Source organism: Berghia stephanieae, chromosome 7 (genome assembly GCF_034508935.2).
Source record: "Berghia stephanieae isolate SIO BIC M18660-M18661 chromosome 7, UCSD_Bste_1.3, whole genome shotgun sequence".
NCBI classification, from domain to species: Eukaryota; Metazoa; Mollusca; class Gastropoda; order Nudibranchia; family Aeolidiidae; genus Berghia; species Berghia stephanieae.
Genome location: NC_088366.1, coordinates 17,144,122 through 17,167,929, shown reverse-complemented (window position 1 = coordinate 17,167,929; position 23,808 = coordinate 17,144,122). Strand labels below are relative to the sequence as shown.

Here is a 23,808-nt window from a genome sequence, read left to right as displayed (position 1 = left end):
CAGGCGCCGATGTAGACAGTGACCATGTCCCAGTTGTTTGTACAGTAAGGATAAAGTTTAAAGCTATTCAGAGAACAGCTGGTAGAATAAAGAGGGATTACAGGTTATGCAAAGACAATGGCATACAAACAAAAATGAGAGAAGAATTTGAAAATGCACTCATGATACAAAGCCAAAGTGAACCTGATAACGAAAAATGTGAAAAACAATTTGATATGTTCCAAAAGTGTGTCAAAGCAACTGCAGAAAAGCATTTACCAATAGCTCAAATAAACAGCAAAAAGGAATGGATGACAAATGAAATTCTAAACCTATTTGAAGAAAGACGAAAATGCAACAGAGGGTCTGCAGAATACCAAACATTGAACAACCACATTAAATCCAAATGCATCGAGGCACACGAGAACTATCTAGACTGGAAATGCTGCGAAATCGAAAGAGAATACAAACCCAACCCCCAACAAGCTCACCAAAGAATAAAAGAACTATCAAGGAAAAGGAAAAGCAAAGCAGCAGGAAGTTGTATCCAAAACAAACAAGGGGAACTGCTATTTGAAGAACAACATATAGAAATAGGTATGGCAAACCCTCTTATCGAGTCATGGCTTTATTGGCAAACCGAGAATTTTAACTCAAATCGTCTCTCTCTTTTTCTCATTTTCAGTCCGTCAAATAAAACGTTTTTGGTATCAAATTAAATCTCAAATCTTCATCTTTAAAAAAACGTTCATGCTTTTTTCATATGATTTGCCGTTATTTCATGGCTTTGAGTTGAAGAAGAGGAGTAAACTTCGATTTTGGAACCGGCGCTCCGCTACTCGATCACCGTAACTGACGGTTGTCTTTTCTCTCCGCTCGGCTGGTCGCGTCAGCGCTATTAATAGTAACGTCGATGGCTGCATCCGAAAGAAAATTGAACAAGCTTTCATTCGATACCAGATTCGCATTTTTATGATTTTTTTCAAAGTTTGAAGTTTCATGTTAAAAACTTGAAATTGATAAAAAAAATAGAGAAAAATTTGAAAATTTGGACGATTCTGGTATCAAAAGAAAGTTTAAAATCTCAGCTTTAAAAGGATGTATACGAAAGCAAGATTAATAGCTTTGCGTTCACCAGCCAACTGAAAACGAAACTACAACTACAACATTTGCCGTATTCACTTCACTCATATGCCGGCTCAGGCAAGGGGCACAATCGCTGATATTTCGTAACTTTGCGTTGAAATTGACAATTTTGGCTTTGTCAGCTACTTTAGGGGCAAATTATTTCTATTTTACTTAGAGTTGAGCTCAGAAAAAAAATACACATATTGTTTATAAAAAGATGTGTATTGTTAGAAAGTTACAGAGGTCTGGTTTGAATATTTATGAAAATACGGCATTTTGAAAACGGACAAAAGGTTGCTTTCAAAGAAGGACAAATTTTGGCGATTTTCTACAAATTTCGAAATAACATATCTTTTTTAATTTTTAACCAATTTTAATAATTTTTATACCATTTTAATCAGGAAAAAAAGTTCTACCTGTTGAATGCAACTTAAAGACAACAATTATATAATCTAAATTTGGGTTTTCCGTACCTAATAGAAAGCCGATGGGTAGAATACATAGGCGAACTGTACAATGATCCAAATAGAAATGAACCACCACTGAAATTCAAAGAACCATTAAGCGGACCAAACATCACCAAAAGTGAAATTGAACATGCCATGGAACGAATGAGGGATGGTAAAGCAACAGGCCCTGATGAAATATCTGTAGAGGTATTAAAAAGCCTAGGAGATCTAGCAATTGATGAACTTCACATATTATTCAACAATATATACAACTCTGGGAAAATTCCAGAAGATCTCTGTAACTCTATTTTCATAGTAATACCAAAGAAAGCAGGTGCAGTCAGATGCGAAAATTTTAGAACTATAAGTTTAATAAGCCACATCAACAAAATACTGTTGCGTATAATTATCAACAGGCTAAGGAATAAGATTAACCCCGAAATCGCAGAAGAACAATATGGATTCCAACCTGACAGAGGGACAAGGAACGCAATATACCTCCTCCGTGTTTTAAGTGAAAGAGCTATACAGGTTCAGACCCAACTATACCTCTGTTTTGTCAACTACAAAAAAGCTTTTGATAGAGTACGCCACGAAGAAATACTAAAACAACTGCACTCCATTGGCGCTGATGAGAAAGACCTCAGACTCATGCAAACATTATACTACACCCAGCAGGCATCTATCAAAATCGGAAACTCTACAGGAAATTCCATTCCTATTAAGAAAGGAGTCCGTCAAGGGTGTGTTGCCTCACCAGATCTGTTTAATCTATACCAAGAAACAATCATGAGGGGCATAACTAATATGGAGGGAATAAAAGTAGGAGGTCACAACATAAATAATATAAGATACGCAGACGATACGGTACTCATTGCAACATCAGAAATCCAACTTCAAAAGATTGTTGACAAAGTGGTAGTAGATAGTGAAGCCAAGGGAATGGAAGTGAATATCACCAAAACGGAATGCATGGTAATACAGAAAAACCCCGAAAACAACAACACCTGCAATATAACGATTCACGGCGGGCAACTTACCAACGTAGAAAGTTTTAAATACCTAGGTTCAATAGTGACAACAGATGGAAGATGTAACCGAGACATACGAGCAAGAATAACTCAAGCCAAACAGGCCTTCATGGACCTGGGAAACATTTTGAAAAACAAACAGATGTCGTTCGGGATTAGATTCCGAGTCTTGAAGTGCTACGTGTGGCCAATCTTGTTATACGGATGCGAAAGCTGGACTACAAATGCAGAAACACAAAAGAACATTGAAGCTTTTGAAATGTGGTGCTTGAGAAGGATGCAGAGAATATCGTTTACTGCACACAAAACGAACGAAGAAGTGCTAAAACAAACATACCAACAAAGGAAACTAATGCCCTTAATAGCGGATCGACAACTATCCTTTTTCGGACACATAGTAAGGAAAGATAAGAATGAATACCTGGCAAGTTGTGGAAAAATACCTGGTAAACGCGCCCGGGGAGACAAAGAAAAACACTCATAGACCAACTGAAGGGCTTCACCAACCTAACAATCCAAGAGCTGTTTGAAAAAGCAAGAGACAGGGAGGAATGGAGAGAGATAATTCATGCAGTATCCGAAGCCTGGACCAGGCATGGAACCTAGAAGAAGAAGATAGGCTCAGGAAGTTCCAATTCAAAGCCACAAGATTGTGTATCTTCCAACTCCTTGATCATCCTTTTTGCAGGTGATTGGTTTCCTAGTAGTACATCAAGTTTGTTTTAGCTGGACTTTTACAGTGAACATTTGTTGTTGGTACCGCAGCGCAAAGCAGTAAGAATCTTAGAATTACCAAGTAACTGATTTCGCCCAAATATATTAGTTGTCATTCAATTTCAGGCTCGGGTGGTTCCAATTCAAAGTCACAAGATTCTGTATCTTCCAACTCCTTGATCATCCTTTTTTCACTTTGGGTGGAATTTTACAGTGCACATTTGTTGTTGGTACCGCAATGCAAAGCAGTAAAAATCTTAGAATTCCCAAGTCAACTGATTTCACCCAAATATATTAGTGGACATTCAATTTCAGGCTCTGGCGGTTCCAATTTAATGTCACAAGATTTTGTATCTTCCACCTCTGATTCTTCTTCCTCCTTGATTGTCCTTTTTGCAGGTGGTTTCCTAGAATTAATCTCTCTTTTGGGTGGATATTTACAGTGCACAATTGTTGGTACTGCAGTGCAAAGAAGGGAAGAAGTTGCAATTTCTGAGCTACAGTTGTATGCTGACAAATCAAAATGAATAGAGCATACTTTCTTGTACTTGACATTGTGGAGGTTCAGATCAGCTCGCCGCAAGTTGATTATCCAGCGCAAGCATCTATGAAAGAAAGAAAGAAGAATCTGTGACTAAATTTTACATACTATAATAGTAACAAACATAGGTGTCCGTTCAATGAAAAGGATGATAGGTAGATCAACTAAGAATTTAAAATTCAAGTGTTGATGAAAAAAAAAACTGAACTCATTGTCTATTGTCTGATTTATAGATAACTATAATGTCGTAAGATAACTCCACAGCGCTTTTTACTTGTGCACAAAGATATATTTTTTTTGCTTTCAAAACGCATGTCAAAACATTAAAGTAAAGGAGCCCATCCAAAGTCTGAAATCAAAATAGGTCTTTGCATTTTTTAAGTTGAATTTTTGTTCACTTTAAATCTTATTCTTTCACGCTCTCAAGCCCCAAACAGCTAGATGACTAAATTCCAAAGCTAGCTAAGGTTTTCATATTGCGCTTTCACTGATGCGAGTAAATGAAGTAAGCCATGGGTGAGTGTAGAAACAATAAGAGAGAGAGATACACACAAATCAAGAGCCGGTCAATTTCCAGCTGTTCGTCCATTCATTGGTATTCCTTGACAAAAATGAAGAAATTGTTTGTAATCAAATTATGAGAGGAATCACTGCCTGGTATCGTTCAAGTGCAAGTACTAACATCTAATTGTCATATTCGTTTACCGAAAGTTTAACCCATAACCAGCGTGCTAAAAATGAAGACGTCTGTTTTCGAAGAATATTGATGAAAAAATTGTTTTATTGTTTTCTTTAAAAATAAAATCATGGCGTTGTTTAATAAAACTTATAGGTACACAATAACCATCAGAATGAAGATACTGTGTTTTAAGATTAAAACAAAAACTAAAATCCAAAGTTTCTTCTCATCTTTATCAACTTTAAAATCCCGATCTCGAACCTGGTTCTCCCTGCAATAGGTCACAATTATACTTAATCTTAAATTCTCTTAATGGAGATAGCTCAATAGCTCAGTTGGTAGAGCACTCACTTCACATGATAAAGGACCAAGATCAATCTTGGGTGCAGTCGAGATTTCTCCTGATCCCCCTGTTTACCCAGCTGTGAATGGGGAGCTAGTTCTGTTAGACCTGGTAGAAAGTACTTTGTGATAGACTAGCATCCTATCCAAAGGATAGCAAGCAATTGCTATTGTCTGTTTCACATTATAGAAACCGGGATAAATTGCGTCTCCACGGGCCTTATGCCTAATGGCTCTGAAGGACTACTTTAATTCTCTTAATGGTTTAAGTTTAACTCTTACCTCTCTTTTTCTTTGACTGGGTCTGGGAATTTGTGCATTCGAACTGGTTGTTTTGTTCTGGGATCGAGTGTCGGCTTTGATGGCTTTGTGTTGTTACTACAATTTATGGCACAACAATACATTTTCTGTCCCAGTACACAATTCAAGTAACAAAAGTAGTCAAAGGTTGTGAGTCTAGCTAGGATCACCGGCAAATTATCTGGACTGATGAGATACATGAAGAATGCAAATAATTAATAATGTAGGAGTCAGACATACACTCTCCGACAGGAAAACTAACAATAAATGAAGAAAAGTAAAAAAAACCCTGAAATCACACACACATACACACAAAAACAACATCAAATGGATGACAAACAAATTAAATGTAGAGAGAATATGTGTTTCCTTGGTTATTGAAAGTAAACAACATGAAAGAATAGTGCTCAACCTCGAATGTTGGGCAGCTGTCAAAGAGCAAGAGATGGAAAATATCTTGTGATGTGAATAAAGTAATAGAACTGATTAGTAGTAGTAGTAGTAGTAGTAGTAGTACTAGAAGTAGTAGTAGTAGTAGTAGTAGTAGTAGTAGTAGTAGTACTTATAGTCATTATCATCATCATCATGATCATCACTACCACCACCACCACACCACAACATCATCCTGATCATCATCGTCTTCGTCATCATCATCATCGCTATCAAGATCAGCACCATCACTACTATTATCACCACAATCACCTCATCATCACCAACATCGCCTTCACCATCATCTTCACCACGATGACGACCAACACAAGTAAAACTGACACCAGCACCATCTCCCTCCCCCCCCCCCCCCCCCCCCCCCCCCCCCCCCCCCCCCCGCCCTTCCAACCCTCACAATAAAGCTATACTACCGGCCCATACGGATCCAATATCACATAAAGTCTCATTTTTAACAATTATAATTATTTAAACCAAAATAATCAACCGCTTACACGGGCTAAAAATAATATATTTTTAAAGCGCCGAATTGTCAACAAATATTTCATGGATTACACCCCTTTGTTTTAATATACTATCTAGCTCATATAGGCGGATTTTCATCTCCCGAGTTTACACTGTTAGAGGAATTTCTCAATGTGGTTCTATATCAACATCAATTAATAGTGGTCTCAAGTTACTTTTAACCAAATTTGGTGCTTTCATCACTAATTTGCACAATTTTACCCGAATTCCCCAAATAAGTGGGAGTGGGAGACTATTCAATTCAGATTCAGACTCGAGTTCGAATTGACACTGCTTTTTTTTTGTTGGTTATAATTACAGCTGGGTTTTTTTGTTTGTTTTTTTTTTTTTTGCTTCACTCACGTTTTTAATTTTTTGGCTAAATCTGACGGAGAGTCTATGCCCAAAACGTCCTATTTTATTTACATCGATAAATTCAGAAGCTTCCCTATTCTTTCGTTTACTAGCCAAGAGACAACTATCAACTTATCGTCGTTGCTTTGCTTACATTTTCCCAGTATTGCCAGGTAGCTTAGCAGAAATCCCGCCAACTTTATGCCAGAACTCCGCCAACTTTATCCTACTTCAACTGTGTGCCCTGGCTGCGACATTCCAAAATCCGGCAAAAATTCTGCCATTTGATCTGATTAGAGGTATGAAGATTCGGAGTTTCGATTTTGTTTGAGCGGGAGTTAGAATGTTGAATCTTTCCCCGCCACGCAATGATAAAAAATCCGCCAATTTTGTGGAAAATCCACCAACCTGGCAATACTGCATTTTCCTTTGGAACTGTGTTTTCAGTCAACCAGTGGACTGAAAACACAGCTGTGTATTCAGTCCACCGAAAATACAAATATTTAAAAAGGACCAAATATTGTTGATACTTACCTTAATCAATACTGACGACATTCCTACTGAGCCTATTTTAGGTTAGGCATCATCAGAAATGGGCAGGCATAACATTTATGGCAATTTGACGGCATAATGATATCAAGAGAGGAAGAGAGAGAGAGAGAGAGAGAGAGAGAGAGAGAGAGAGAGAGAGAGAGAGAGAGAGAGAGAAGTGAAATATCTGTTCATTGTTATAGTTATCATATAACATTATAACAAGTGTAACTAAATGACAAATTGCCATATTTATGGACAATAAAGATATATTATTATTATTATTATTATTATTATTATTATTATTATTATTATTATTATTATTATTATTATTATTATATTATTATTATTATTATTATTATTATTATCATTATCATTATTATTTTATTTAATTATGATTATTATGATGGATGATGATGATTATTATTATTATTATATATTATTATTATTATTATTATTATTATTATTAATTATTTTATTATTATTACTATTATATACAGCGTTTTATTTACTCTAGGAAAGTCTTGATTGAGAGTTGCTCTACATCGGCGCCTTACCGTGGCGGCAGCCTCTTATGGTTCACACACTACTATGTTATGACGATCGACCCAATCAACAAAGTCCAGTCCGCACTCGTGCACCGTCGCAAACCCGCCGGGTATTATCGTCACAACACACCGTTCGACTAGATGCTCTGCCGTCTCAGGCTCTTGCCCACAGCGGGTACATGTTGGACAGTCAGAAAGACCCCACCGATGAAGCGCACTGGCCGTGAGGCAGCTCCTCGATCGAAACCGATTCGCCATCACCCAGTGTCTCCTCTTACTGGTATCAAAACCTGGCAACTTCTCACCAAGCTTAGAGGAGGTAACGTCCCCGCCCCCACGAAGAATTGAATTCGTCCAAACCGACTTCTATCTCATATGTGCAGCTCTAAACGTAGTCAGGGATTCTGCGTACAAGGGTTGCCGGGACTTGTTTCGGCTCGAAACGGGGGCGCCGTCCATTATGCGCATCAGAGGGGTATCCCCATTCCCTCTCTCTTTGATCTTACTCAGCCAGTTTCCCGTAATCATCTCCCTCACAGGCGTTTATTGCTTTCAGTTTAGTTCGCCAGGTAAATCTAGCCAGTCTAGTGATGATGAGTCATAGCTTTACACTGAGAGAGGGAGACAATTTTTTCGCCGTTCTGATCGATTTTTTCTGAATTTCAAACTAATGTAGTATTGCCGTTATTAAGTGTAGCAAAAATATTTTTATACTACCAAACAGTTTATTAACAGAGTTTTCATTGATTATATAATCATAATTATGATGGTGTTAAAAAGCAAGAGGGATAACAAATAAAATTGATACATAAATTTAAGTGAATTAACATTTTTTTAAAGAATATTTTAACATGTTCAACACTTAAGAGTTTAAAACAAAAGTAATGGAAATGATGTTGAATATCTGTAGAACGTAGACATATAAATTTTATACCAGTAGATTGAGGCGTTTTTGGGATATCAGTTAACCTGTACGTAAAAGTAAGGATTTTGAGTAAGGTAAAATTGAAATCCGTGAAAATGGGACCGTTTAAAATTGTATTGGAAGAGGAGTGAGTAGTTCGAGTGAGTAACTTAGTAACTGGATACATTTGAAATCAGTCTGAATTTGTTGTATTAAATTGTAAAGACGTCTCTGTGCATTGTGAAGTAAATTTTCTATGAGGATCATATTATTATAAGATCCACACATTTCTATTAATGTTTATTATATTTGTTAGAGCAATGTAAACCACTAAATTTTGTGAACAATAAAAATGTAATACTATTAAAAATACAATCCCCCCCCCCCCCACCTCCCCCAAGATCTCTCTCTCTCTCTTCCTCTCTCTCTCCCTCCAGTCTCTCTCTCTCTCTCTCCTCTCTTTCTCTCCCCCTCTTTCTCTCTCTCTCCCATTCTCTTGTAGATTATTTTCTCTCCACCTCTTTCTCTCTCTCCCATTCTCTTGTAGATTATTTCACATGTCATGGTGTGTTGTTCTAGATTTACATACATTATTATTCTTTTCTTTATCTCTCCCCTCTTCTACGCTTTCCTCTCTCTCTCTCTCTCTCTCTCTCTCTCTCTCTCTCTCTCTCTCTCTCTCTCTCTCTCTCTCTCTCTATCTATCTATCTATCCATCTCTCTTTCTCTCTCTCTCTATCTATCTATCTATCCATCTCTCTTTCTCTCTCTCTCTCTCTCTCTCTCTCTCTCTCTCTCTCTCTCTCTTTCTATCTATCTCTCCAACCTTGTAGAGTATTTCACATTTTATGCCTCATGATGTGCACCCATTCTACGTACATTCATTTATTTACCTTTTAATTAGTTTAGCGCTGTGCGTGGACAGCCAGTCTTGCTTGAGATGTTGATGGTAAGGGGATTACTCTCGGTTACTTGAATTTTTCAGGTGCGAGTTATTTCCCTTTGTATAAAGCTTTTGATGTGAAGAAAGTAGAATTGGCGTGGGCGGGGCTCAACAGGTAAAATCTAGAGTGTTTCTGGCGGCCGCCAATCTAACTCTAGAGTCTTTTTGGCGTGAGAGTCAGTCTGGCGCGCTACACCGGACCAAATATCGTCTATACTTACCTTAAACGCTACTGACGACATTGATACTGAGTCTATTATAGGAGGCAATTTATGGCAATTCAACGGCTTAATGATCTTGATTGAGAGTTGTTCGAAATCCGGCGCCTGCTGCCAGATAGCCATTGGCCTAGCCAATTTGGCCAAAATTGGCCACACAGAGAATACTGTTTATATCTATTTTAAATATCTTCTAGTCCGCTAGAATTTTTGTGATTATCAAAACCAATGAGTTTTCCAAGGAGATCAGAGTTTTAGTATTGTTTGCTAAAGTAAGGTTCTATTAGGTCACTTTTCACATCGATCACTGGCCTCGAGCACGGCTGTGCCCCCCCCCCCCCCCCCCCCCCCCCCCCACTCATTATCATGTCTTGTAAAGCTAGAATTTTTTGACTGGTATCCCATTTCTTCCTTTCTACTAGCCCTAAAATGGAGTTCTTAAAAGAATGTAGAGTCATCTTCCTTAACATTTATTTCTATTTTTCCTAGTCCATTAGAATTTTTGTGATTATTAAAACCGATGAGTTTTTCAAGGAGATCAGAGTTTTAGTATTATTTACCCAAGTAAGGTTCTATTTGGTCACTTTTCACATCGATCACTGGCCTCGAGCACGGCTGTGCCTCCAAAAAAAAAAAATAGTTGTGCGAGTACAAGTAGCTACAAAGCAGTCCTTAACCCCCCCCCCCCTCTCTCTCTCTCTCTCTCTCTCTCTCTCTCTCTCTCTCTCTCTCTCTCTCTCTCTCTCTCTGTCTGACGCTCCTTTAAACATATTCAAGACTCTATAACTATAAAGTTGTTCTCTCTTTTTTTTTTTCGTTGGTTTTTGTTTTCTTTGTTCGTTTTTTGTTTCGTTTTTCTCCGGAGTCATATTGTTACATACAAGAAATGCTCAAGGCTCCCCCTAAAGTGACTTTTGACGTCTCACTGTGTTCTAAATTAAAATGATAATCCTAAAAGTGAGTAAAAGTAAATAAATAAAAAATGTTAAAAGTCACGATAAGAATCTCGTCAATGTTTGATAAATCGGTTTCGAGAATTGAGATCTATTTCAGGCGCCCGGTTTCGAACAACCCTCAATCAAGATTTTCCGAGAGTAAATAAAACGTTGTAAATGATATTATTAAGACGTTGAATTGACATAAATTATGCCTGTCCATTTCTGATGATACCTATAATAAGCTCAGTATCAATGTCGTCAGTGTCGGTTACGGTAAGTATAGGGAATATTTTGCCCTATTAAAATTTTTTTATTTCCGGTGGACTAAATACTAGTGCTGGGTCGAGTTTGAAACGATCAAATCGAGCGGGTTTTCGATCGAGTCCTCTAAAATCGAGTCGGTTTCGGGCGGGTTTCGAGTCAGTGACGTCATCGAGGAGTGATTCGTTTGAAAAAAAAAAACACGAGCAACTCGTTTGCCACAGGAAACTTCACATACCCCTCCCTCTCTTATGTCTGTGGCTGGCTTGACTGCAGCTGGTTATGATGGGGGCTGCCAGATGGCCAAGTTCAAAATTGCTTACTAAGAAACGCTTTTCTATTATTATTCATTTAAAAAAAATATTTTATTTAAAAAAAATGAAAAGATAAGTTTATCCAACTGTAGTCGATTGTTTTGTTAATCAAAACAAATGAGTTTTTCAAGGGAGTCAGAATGCTTGTGGTGTTTGGCTATTTGGGGTCTATTTGACTACTTGGGCAAGAAGAAATCTGGCTGTCTGGCAGCCTTGATTATGATCGTTCGTCGCATCACACACACATAACACACACACACACACACACACACACACACGCCATCAAACAGTTGTTGATGGTGAAGGGTTGAGACCCCCCCCCCCCCCCTTCCCACCACCATCATCCCGCTGTCACCTTAACATTTCATATTTATGTCGCGCCAAAAGTTGTCGGCCGCCCCCACCTCCCATAATCTGTCACTGGTCGTCATCGCCTCTTGTGTGTGCGGGAAAGGTCGTGCCTTTCATTTCATTATTTGAAAAATAAATGAACAAGAATGGTGTGTTTTTATTAGGTAGGTAGATAATAATAATATTTAGCAGGTTCCACACCCAGACACACACGGATTGCCCGGACACGATGATAACGATGCCGACGACAATGGATGACGATGATGATGATGATGATGATTATCGTGTTTCTGTTTAAAAAATGAAATACTTTAGCAGGTTCCACCCCCACCCCCCACACGGATAGACCGGACCCGAAGATGATGATTGTGGTTTTGCTGGCTGTTACGGCTGTGATGAGGATGATGATAATGATGATGATGATGATGATGACGATGGCGCAGATGGTGATTATTTGTTCGGTCGTTCAGTGGTACGGTGTCTCTTGTCACAAAATCAAGCCTTGTCAATGGCCGGATGAGTGACAGTGATTGTTGAAAATTGTGATCCAGACGTTAAGTCCGTGTGTCAGGCACTTGACTCAGGTGTGAATGTATTCTTATCTTATAAGCAATGACGGCTATTGTAAAGAGCTTTAATACAAAAAGACTCCAAACAGCGATCGGTACCTACTGTACGAAATGGATGTATGGTCGATATGGCGTGCCGGAGGAATAAATTAAATTAAATATTGTGAAGTTCATTGAGCATGGTAAATCCTTGGAAATGCGCTTTGAACTAATACACCTGCTAGACAACTCCGATTCCAATATAAACGACTGATTAATATTCCCATATATAAACTATAGTTAGCTGAAAATCTTTCTTTGTCGGGACTCCAAAAGTATGGAACGAATTAGACAAAGAAATCAAAGGGTCTTTTAGGAGCACTGATTGATTTTAGATTGATTATTACATTGAAATGTGTTGATATTTATTTTATCCATTATTATTAGGGTGGTGGTGGTGGTGGTGGTGATGATGATGATCCCGCTGATATGATGGTGATGATAAATAAATTAAACATAATTCCCTTTATTCATCCCATAGGGGAGATTCGTCTTTCGGGTCTATTCTAAGGGAAGACTGGAATAACCCAAGCGATAGCCGCAGTGCAGCGCCGCAAATTTAGTTAGGGCAAGGTGACTTGCTCAAGACCACTCAGCGGCGGGTGATCGAACTCGGTACCTTTCGGGTGCCAACCAAAGACCGTACCGCTGCCCCTGATGATGATGATGATGATGATGATGATGATGATGATGATGATGATGGGAACTAACAAAGAATACACAGGCATCTAAAATTGAAACATTCCATATCCAAAGCTAATGTTTTACTTTAAAAAATTGAGCTTTACAATATCCACTAAATGTGATTAAAGCGCTTTGTAAAGGGGTCCCCGGTCAACATCAACATTTAATATGTAGGACGGGACATGCCGCCTGTTAGGCGATAATACAATTTTTCAGACAAAGAGAACGCTGTTAACGGCCAGGTACTCATTTTACACCTGAGTACGGTGAGAGAATGTGAGTAATGAGCCTTGTCCAAAGACTCAACTATGCACCGAGCGCGAGGCTCGAACCCAGGACTTTCCGATCCCAAAGCGGGTGTCATACCACTAGACCATTATAATGCACGAGACCCATGGTCGACTAGAGTACTACCTATAGTTACGTCATGACTAGACCACATAGCCGCACTAGGCCTACTGTAGGAGTGTTCATTGATAGAGGGATGCGTGTGTGTCATAGAAATAGCCTTAGTGTGTGTGTGTGTGTGTGTGTGTGTGTGTGTGTGTGATAGTCAAACTTTAGTAGGTTTAATGAAGTCTTGTCACACACGCGTGATACACCTATACGAATTTCCCTGCCACTGCCACCCAGACACACTAACATCTGACAAGGAGTGAGGGCTGTGGAAGAACCACAGACTACCGTGTGCAAACATTGCCGATTGGTATCGGATGGCAAACTGTGATCGTTTGAATTTGAAATGATTCGAAACACTCGTTACCCTCCGCTCGCTCGAATCCTGATCGTCTCAAGCTCGTCTCACGTGTCAAGATCGTCTCAAGCTCACAACCCGCCTGATCGTTTTACGATCGAGTGATCGTTTTACTAACTCGCTCTTCCGGCATTGAGATCGAGCACTGACTCGTGGCTTGGCGCTCGGTCGTCGATCGAGTAAAAGCGATCAAATTACCCAACACTACTAAATACACAGCTGTGTTTTTTAAGGTTGGGAAAATGGCCTGGCGGATGGCGGATTTTTTGCAGATTTATTTTGATGATTTGTATACCCTTTCAAAAGTAATCAAGTCAAATTATTTCATGTTTTTCCCCCTAAAGTGACTTTTGGGAGCACCTAATGTGAGTGTACTGTTGGTCTAGATCTATATTACACAACCTAATTCAGTTTAATCCGACGGTCTAACTCTCGCTCAAACAAAATCGAAACTATGAATCTTCATGCCTTTTAAAAAGGAAACAGTTGTAAATAGGTGAGTAGCATTAAGTAACATATTTTTTATTATGAGACAATACTCTATTGTTGATTATATGTGTTTTAAATCAAATGGGAATTTTGGCGGTTTTTATTCAAATGTCGTAAGTGAAGTAGGCAAGGACTTGGAAGTAGGATAAAGTTGACGGATTTCTGGCATAAAGTTGCGGGATTTTTTGCAAAGCTACCTGGCAATACTGGGAAAATGTAAACAATGACTACGATATGAGGCTGTCTGTCTCTTGGAAGAGTTAGAAAGAAAAGGGAAGCTTCTGAATTTGTCGATGTAAAAAAGGACGCTTCGGGCATAGACCCTCCGTCAGATTTATCCAAAAAAAAAATACATTAAAAACGTGAGTGAAGCAAAAGAACCCCACACCAAAACCCAGCTATAACCAAAAACATTAAATACAGTGAGTCAGTCGCTCAGACTCGGGCTCAGGATTTTTTGGGGTTGAAATTGAAAATGAATGCGCGCGTAGACAGTCTCTCCTCTCTCTCTCCTCTCTCTCTCTACTCTCTCTCTCTCTCTCTCTCTCTCTCTCTCTCTCTCTTATCTATCTGTTTATCTATCTATCTATCTATCTCTCTTAGGATTGTCGGTAAAATCAAGAAGATGTATAGAAAGAAAAATAGCAGTTGAATCAATGTCCAACCCGAAGGCCTTCTCCAATACGCTAAACAGTAAAACTGAAAACTAAGAGTGGCAAAAAAGGCCCCCAGATTACCCTGAGAATGGGGGAGTAGCAAGATCTGATAAAGAAAAAGGCAGAGGCTCTAAATAACTTTTTCTGCTCTGTCTTCCACAATAAGATGATTTCTACAAAATATACCGAAGCCCAAAAAAGAAATATATGTTCATCTTAAACAGAATACGGAATAGAGAAAACCAAGTTGAGCAGAAACTTCTAAAACTGAATCCGAACAAAGCTCATGCCCAGACTGCAGTGCCCACCTTCTGTCCTCAAGGTTCTGCGCCATGAGTTAGCTTCAGACAACTAATCCTGATGAATCGATCTAGTGAAGAGGGAGCCATACCAGTCAGAATGGAACTGGCCAATGTTTCGCCGCAATTTTTAAGAAGGGCAAGAAGACAGTTCCTGGTAACTACCGCAGAGTGAGCCTAACTAATATAGTTTGGTAAGATAACGGCGTCAATATTGTGGGACCATTTCATCAGACACTCCAAAAAACTGTCTATTCAGTGAATATGCAGCATGCGTCATGATTGTGGTTTTGCTGGCTGTTACGGCTGTGATGAGGATGATGATAATGATGATGATGATGATGATGACGATGGCGCAGATGGTGATTATTTGTTCGGTCGTTCAGTGGTACGGTGTCTCTTGTCACAAAATCAAGCCTTGTCAATGGCCGGATGAGTGACAGTGATTGTTGAAAATTGTGATCCAGACGTTAAGTCCGTGTGTCAGGCACTTGACTCAGGTGTGAATGTATTCTTATCTTATAAGCAATGACGGCTATTGTAAAGAGCTTTAATACAAAAAGACTCCAAACAGCGATCGGTACCTACTGTACGAAATGGATGTATGGTCGATATGGCGTGCCGGAGGAATAAATTAAATTAAATATTGTGAAGTTCATTGAGCATGGTAAATCCTTGGAAATGCGCTTTGAACTAATACACCTGCTAGACAACTCCGATTCCAATATAAACGACTGATTAATATTCCCATATATAAACTATAGTTAGCTGAAAATCTTTCTTTGTCGGGACTCCAAAAGTATGGAACGAATTAGACAAAGAAATCAAAGGGTCTTTTAGGAGCACTGATTGATTTTAGATTGATTATTACATTGAAATGTGTTGATATTTATTTTATCCATTATTATTAGGGTGGTGGTGGTGGTGGTGGTGATGATGATGATCCCGCTGATATGATGGTGATGATAAATAAATTAAACATAATTCCCTTTATTCATCCCATAGGGGAGATTCGTCTTTCGGGTCTATTCTAAGGGAAGACTGGAATAACCCAAGCGATAGCCGCAGTGCAGCGCCGCAAATTTAGTTAGGGCAAGGTGACTTGCTCAAGACCACTCAGCGGCGGGTGATCGAACTCGGTACCTTTCGGGTGCCAACCAAAGACCGTACCGCTGCCCCTGATGATGATGATGATGATGATGATGATGATGATGATGATGATGATGGGAACTAACAAAGAATACACAGGCATCTAAAATTGAAACATTCCATATCCAAAGCTAATGTTTTACTTTAAAAAATTGAGCTTTACAATATCCACTAAATGTGATTAAAGCGCTTTGTAAAGGGGTCCCCGGTCAACATCAACATTTAATATGTAGGACGGGACATGCCGCCTGTTAGGCGATAATACAATTTTTCAGACAAAGAGAACGCTGTTAACGGCCAGGTACTCATTTTACACCTGAGTACGGTGAGAGAATGTGAGTAATGAGCCTTGTCCAAAGACTCAACTATGCACCGAGCGCGAGGCTCGAACCCAGGACTTTCCGATCCCAAAGCGGGTGTCATACCACTAGACCATTATAATGCACGAGACCCATGGTCGACTAGAGTACTACCTATAGTTACGTCATGACTAGACCACATAGCCGCACTAGGCCTACTGTAGGAGTGTTCATTGATAGAGGGATGCGTGTGTGTCATAGAAATAGCCTTAGTGTGTGTGTGTGTGTGTGTGTGTGTGTGTGTGTGATAGTCAAACTTTAGTAGGTTTAATGAAGTCTTGTCACACACGCGTGATACACCTATACGAATTTCCCTGCCACTGCCACCCAGACACACTAACATCTGACAAGGAGTGAGGGCTGTGGAAGAACCACAGACTACCGTGTGCAAACATTGCCGATTGGTATCGGATGGCAAACTGTGATCGTTTGAATTTGAAATGATTCGAAACACTCGTTACCCCTCCGCTCGCTCGAATCCTGATCGTCTCAAGCTCGTCTCACGTGTCAAGATCGTCTCAAGCTCACAACCCGCCTGATCGTTTTACGATCGAGTGATCGTTTTACTAACTCGCTCTTCCGGCATTGAGATCGAGCACTGACTCGTGGCTTGGCGCTCGGTCGTCGATCGAGTAAAAGCGATCAAATTACCCAACACTACTAAATACACAGCTGTGTTTTTTAAGGTTGGGAAAATGGCCTGGCGGATGGCGGATTTTTGTTGGGCTTATTTTTGATGATTTGTATACCCTTTCAAAAGTAATCAAGTCAAATTATTTCATGTTTTTCCCCCTAAAGTGACTTTTGGGAGCACCTAATGTGAGTGTACTGTTGGTCTAGATCTATATTACACAACCTAATTCAGTTTAATCCGACGGTCTAACTCTCGCTCAAACAAAATCGAAACTATGAATCTTCATGCCTTTAAAAAGGAAACAGTTGTAAATAGGTGAGTAGCATTAAGTAACATATTTTTTATTATGAGACAATACTCTATTGTTGATTATATGTGTTTTAAATCAAATGGGAATTTTTGGCGGTTTTTATTCAAATGTCGTAAGTGAAGTAGGCAAGGACTTGGAAGTAGGATAAAGTTGACGGATTTCTGGCATAAAGTTGCGGGATTTTTTGCAAAGCTACCTGGCAATACTGGGAAAATGTAAACAATGACTACGATATGAGGCTGTCTGTCTCTTGGAAGAGTTAGAAAGAAAAGGGAAGCTTCTGAATTTGTCGATGTAAAAAAGGACGCTTCGGGCATAGACCCTCCGTCAGATTTATCCAAAAAAAAAGTACATTAAAAACGTGAGTGAAGCAAAAGAACCCCCACACCAAAACCCAGCTATAACCAAAAACATTAAATACAGTGAGTCAGTCGCTCAGACTCGGGCTCAGGATTTTTTGGGGTTGAAATTGAAAATGAATGCGCGCGTAGACCAGTCTCTCTCTCTCTCTCTCTCTCTCTCTCTCTCTCTCTCTCTCTCTCTCTCTCTCTCTCTCTCTCTCTTATCTATCTGTTTATCTATCTATCTATCTATCTCTCTTACTCTTAGACTCTAATAATAATAATTTGATCTATCTAGATAATAATGATAATTTGAATCAACACATGACATTTACAGTTTACAGTTACGTACAGTGCAACATCTGGCCTCTGGTTCTGGATAACGACATCTCTGAATAAAAACACATCCCAAAGAGTAAACCTGGGAACAAACATATAAGAGACCAATCTGGATGAATGAAGAAGCACTGGCTAAAGTCAAACAGAAACATTCTGCATTTAAGAGGTACATGGGAAACAAAGGATGGCAAAGATTATCAGGCTTATGCAAAGGCAATGAACCAAGCGAAGTGAGAGTGTCGGAAAGCAACAAGAGATTTAGAAAGAAAAATAGCAGTGGAATCAAAGTCCAACCCGAAGGCCTTCTTCCAATACGCTAACAGTAAACTGAAAACTAAGAGTGGCAAAGCAGATTTAACCTGTGAGAATGGGGGAGTAGCAAGATCTGATAAAGAAAAGGCAGAAGCTCTAAATAACTTTTTCTGCTCTGTCTTCACAAAAGAGGATTTCACAAATATACCTGAAGCCCAAAAAAGAAATATATGTTCATCTTTAAACAGAATACGGATAGAGAAAGACCAAGTTGAGCAGAAACTTCTAAAGCTGAATCCGAACAAAGCTCTTGGCCCAGACTGCATCCCACCTTCTGTCCTCAAGTTCTGCGCCAGTGAGTTAGCCTTCCCACTAACAATCCTGATGAATCGATCTATTGAAGAGGGAGCCATACCATCAGAATGGAAACTGGCCAATGTTTCGCCAATTTTTAAGAAGGGCAAGAAGACAGTTCCTGGTAACTACCGCAGAGTGAGCCTAACTAGTATAGTTTGTAAGATAACGGAGTCAATATTGAGGGACCATTTCATCAAACACTTCCAAAAAACTGTCTATTTAGTGAATATCAGCATGGCGTCATGAATGGTAAAAGGTGCTCAACTAATCTAATCGCTGTGCTTGATACGTAGACAAGGATTATAGAGGATGGTGGCAGTGTCGATACAATTTACGTAGATTTTGCAAAAGCATTTGACACTACCGCATGAGCATCTGCTGAGGAAACTAAAGAGCTATGGTATAGAGGGGCAGGTTTTGGCATGGGTGCGAGATTTCCTGACAGTTCAATACTACTACTACTACTACTACTACTACTACTACTACTACTACTACTACTACTACTACTACTACTACTACTACTACTACTACTAGTACTACTCTGCTACTACTACTACTGCTACTACTACTACTACTACTACTACTACTACTACTACTACTACTACTACTATTACTACTTCTACTACTATTACTACTACTACTACTACTACTACTACTACTACTACTACTACTACTACTACTACTACTACTTACTCTTACTCTTTGACAGCTGCCCAACATTCGTATCGACTTCTTCCTCGAGATTGAGCATTATTCTTTCATGTTGTTTACTTTCCATAACCAAGGAAAACACATATTCTCTCTACATTTAATTTGTTTGTCATCCATATGATGTTATTGTTGTTGTTGTTGTGTGTGTATGTGTGTGTGTGTGAGAAAGAGAGAGAGAGAATTCATTTTTTCTCTCACTTTTCTTCATTTATTGTTAGTTTTGCTGAGGGAGAGTCTATGTCTGACTCCTACATTATTAATATTTTTTTGCATTGTTCATATATATGATCAGTCCAGATACTTTTCTCTCTGCATTCAATATGTTTGTCATTCATTTGATGTTTTTTTGGGGGTTTTTTTAATGGGGGGGGGGGGGGGGTGTTTTTGAGATTAAAATTTTTTTTTACTTTTCTTCATTTATCGTTAGTTTTGCTGACGGGGATTCTATGTCTGACTCCTACATTATTAATTATTTTCAATGTTCATATATCTCATTGTCCAGATAATTTGCCGGTGATCCTAGACTCACAATCTTTGACTACTATTGTTACTTGAATTGTGTTCTGGGAATTATGACAGAAAATGTTTAGTTGTGCCATTTGTTATATCAACACTAAGACACTGGATCCCAGAACAAAACAACCAGTTCGAATGCACAAATTCCCAGACCCAGTCAAAGAAAAAGAGAGGTAAGAGTTAAACCATTAAGAGACTTAAAGTAGTCCTTCAGACAGAGCCATTAGGCATTATAATAATATAATAATGAAATTTATTTATATTGCGCCCACTCCTCTATACAATAAAGCTCTAGGCCCATGGAGCCGCAGTTTCTATAATGTGAAACAGACAATAGCAATTGCTTGCTATCCTTTGGATAGGATGCTAGTCTATCGCAAAGTACTTTCTACCAGATCTAAAGAACTAGCTCCCCATTCACAGCTGGGTAAACAGGGGGATCAGGAAAAATCTCAACTGCACCCAAGATTGATCTTGGTCCCTTTTCATGTGAAGTGAGTGCTCTACCAACTGAGCTATTGGGACCCCCATTAAGAGAATTTAAGATTAAGTATAATTGTGACCTATTGCAGCGAGAACCAGGTTCGAATTAGGGATTTTAAAGTTGATAAAGATGAGAAGAAACTTTGGATTTTAGTTTTTGTTTTAATTTTAAAACAGTATCTTCATTTTTCACTATAAATATAAAAGTGAAAAACTCAACCTATTTCATATTTTGAGTACAGTTTAAATAAAATTTTCAGCATTCGAACCACTCCAAGATAATACCGTTTTAACTCACTCAACCTTAACACCAACAATATCTGTAGTTTACCTGGGTTACTTTTACCCCATGCCTATTTATTACATTTTTCTGAGATAAATTCAAAGCTAATGTTTTTGGTTTTGACATGTTAGTGGTAGTTGAATAAAACTATCTATGTATATGCTCATTTTTAATACATTTTTTTCCAATTTTGAAAAGTAGCAAAAATCTCTAGGATTGAGTTAAGGCAATTGGTCACAATTTGCATGAATCATTGTGGTTGTTGAATAATTAGAGATTGAATTCTTTTTATTTTATGACTTTGATAAATGCAAGTCCTACTTGTATTACCTGGTGTTTACCCGGTGTTGCATATTTTTTGATTTGACTTGAAGTTCGACACAAGTTGTTGACAAGTCTCTAAACCTAAAGCTAAAAGCAGAGTATGACCATATAGAAGATGATAATCATAATAGATAGCTCTGTTGGTATATTATAGCGTTGCGAGCAAAGAGACTGGGAATAGTTGAGGTCTTTCTTTTCACACCTATTTGTCCACTCAGCAGTCTCTGAGTAGCTTAATCTTGTGGTAAGCACTGAGGCGATGAACTATCCAAAAGTTATCAAATAATTGCTGTCCATTTACACCTACAGAAAACAGTATAAAGTCTGACATCACACCTTAATTTTTTTTTAAAATTTAAAAAAGATTGAGCTTTTATATAGAGCAATATCCACTAAACATGCTCAAAGCGCTTTACAAGGGGTCCCTGGTCAACAGCAACATTTAACATGTAGGACGGGACAAAACGCCTGTTCGGCGATATTACAATTTTTCGGACAAAGACAACGCTGTTAACGGCCAGGTACTCATTTTACACCCAAGTACAGTGAGAGAATGTGAGTAAAGAGCCTTTTCCAAGGACTCAACTATGCGCCGAGTGCGAGGTTCAAACCCAGGACCTTCCGATCCGAAAGCGAGTGTCATACCACTAGACCACATAGTCGCACAAAAGCCTTGCAATCACAGTTTAAAAAGTTTAGCTTTAGTTAAGCTTTATACACTAAAGCTTAAAACACTTTACAAGAGATCCCTAAGCTAAGAGCAACACTTAAGATGTAGGACAAGACGTTTTCTCTACCTTTCTTTTTTAAAAAAATTAATTAACTGACGTCATGTCTCATTCTACATTTTACGCGTTGGTCAGGGATCCCTTGTAGAGTGCTTCGAGCACGTTTAGTGGATATTGCACTATATAAAAGCTCAAGTTTGTTGTTTTTTTATCATCACAACCAGACTTCCTACTTTTACGAAAAATTCATAGAATGGCGGAATTTTGGGCCCAATTTTCAACTTCATGAGCATCTCTAATTCATTAAAACTACAACAATTGAAAATGAATGTTGATGCCAGACTGCATGATTTTTAGAATTTTAAAGTGTTATTTAAATCCTTCTCAAGGTAATTTGTTGATTAGTAAAGTTAACTGTAATAGCGAATACAATTTTTATCATCTAAAAATTACGAATTTTTTTACATTTTCATGTAGGCAGGTCTGCCACAACCACCAAAGCCCTCCTAGATAGCTCGGTCGCTTTATAACTCTGCCACAACCACCAACGCCCTCCTAGATTGCTAGGTCGATTTATAACTCTGCCACAACCACCAAAGCCCTCCTAGATTGCTAGGTCGATTTATAACTCTGCCACAACCACCAAAGCCCTCCTAAATTGCTAGGTCGATTTATAACTCTTCCACAACCACCAAAGCCCTCTTAGATAGCTAGGTCGCTTTATAACTCGGGTCAGGTTGTTCCACTTTTCTTTCTGGAACTAAGATTTTGATTTTCTATAGGCTTGAAGCCGCTTCAACAGTGGTGACATCACTTCCTTCGTAATGATGCATAGTAACTTAGTAACTGGTTCTAAACTATGGCGGCTGGGTGGGGATCCTGACCTCCCATAGCAGGCAGGGAGGTATATACTGTGTCTTCTATACCCTTATATCTGTTTTCCAACATGCTTTCTGCCTTTGTCTTGGAATGAGATTACTTGGTTTTTTCCTGGCCCTGGTCGGAGTCCTGGCTGGGAGGGAAACAGTCAAATGCATAGTTATTGTTTTGGGAGATGATATTTTTTTCCTTGTAAATCATCTCTCTGTTATGTATTATTGTTTTTATTTTTAATGTATAATGTAAGCATTTGAGTGTGTTCCTCTTTGTTGGATTTTGTGCTTGTGTCTGGATGAGACTTGTAGGTGATTTCAAACTAAGTACATTTGTGGTATGCTCTTGGAATCTACATCTGATCCCCATTTGTTCTCAGTTCCCCTTTGTCTTACTTTTTCTTGGGTGCTTTAATTGTAATTCTAGAACTTTTTACTATCCCATTATCTTCCTTTTTACTGGCGCTGATATAACCTAAATGTGTTGCAAGCGCCGTAAAACCCTTAAAAACAAAAAACAAACATAAACTATGGCAGACACCCTAATGAGATACTTCTCCAATGAGCATAAAAGTGTGCCAAGAGGAGAAAAACATTATAAATCTGATCATGTTTTGACTTTTATACATTCTGATCACATGACATGTGAAAAAGTTCGAGACAGTATGAAGAATAAAAAGTACAGATTTTCTTTGTTTAGAACCAAGCTGCTCGTTGCTACTAAAGTTGCTGGGTGGACTTGACATCAGACTATTGAATCCTATTCCCACCTTTGAATTAGACCATGGTAGGAACTATGCACCCTGGGATATGATGAATAATAATAACAAGTATAGATAGCGCAAGGTTGCTGATTTTCTGTAACCCTAGCTAAACTTCTATATATTTTCCAATCAGTGGGCAAACGGAAGCCAAAAGCTCAATCTTATGGAATGTAAGCTGACTAGAAAAGGAACCTCTGTTCAGTAACTGGCAGGTTACAAGTATTAGTATTAAGTTAAGACCACTCTCGACCATCACTATACTTAAATATAATGTTGTTAATTTGAAAGTATTATTTTCTTTTCACGCAAGTCCAGTGTTCAGATAGGGGTCGGTTAAAGTGTTGACGAAAAAGTTCAGTAAATGTGTTTCCCCTGAATCAACAAGTCTGGTAATGATTTTAATCCAGTGCATTGATGACA

General features: G+C 38.7%; 2 protein-coding genes across 7 annotated transcripts in view; one reads left to right on the top strand and one right to left on the bottom strand.

Moving 5' to 3' along the window:
• Positions 1–1,057: 1,057 nt before the first annotated feature.
• LOC144976808 (uncharacterized) lies at positions 1,058–9,705 on the bottom strand. Of its 3 annotated transcripts, none has more exons than XM_078921285.1 (3): positions 9,616–9,705; positions 5,146–5,349; positions 1,058–3,906 (listed from the first exon to the last, which is right to left on the bottom strand). In XM_078921285.1, the coding sequence occupies exons 2-3, from the start codon at positions 5,265–5,267 to the stop codon at positions 3,573–3,575; spliced, it is 456 nt and encodes a 151-aa protein (XP_078777411.1). In that variant the 5' UTR covers positions 5,268–5,349; positions 9,616–9,705; the 3' UTR covers positions 1,058–3,572. The 3 variants fall into 3 exon arrangements, with proteins under 3 accessions (XP_078777411.1, XP_078777410.1, XP_078777408.1); XM_078921284.1 differs by lacking the exon at positions 9,616–9,705 and adding an exon at positions 9,345–9,429; XM_078921282.1 differs by lacking the exon at positions 9,616–9,705 and adding an exon at positions 6,478–6,604.
• Positions 9,706–10,397: 692 nt separating this feature from the next.
• The window catches only part of LOC144976806 (uncharacterized), a 16,126-nt gene continuing 2,715 nt past the window's right edge, over positions 10,398–23,808 (top strand). Inside the window, exons 1-2 of one of the 4 annotated variants that reach the window (XM_078921279.1) lie at positions 10,398–10,569; positions 19,921–20,107. In XM_078921279.1, the coding sequence (XP_078777405.1) occupies positions 20,001–20,107 (107 nt within the window). In that variant the 5' untranslated portion in view covers positions 10,398–10,569; positions 19,921–20,000. Of the gene's footprint in view, positions 10,570–10,633; positions 10,824–17,149; positions 17,424–17,530; positions 17,780–19,920; positions 20,108–23,808 lie in introns of those variants that run through there. The other 3 variants (XM_078921281.1, XM_078921278.1, XM_078921280.1) reach the window with 3 other exon arrangements.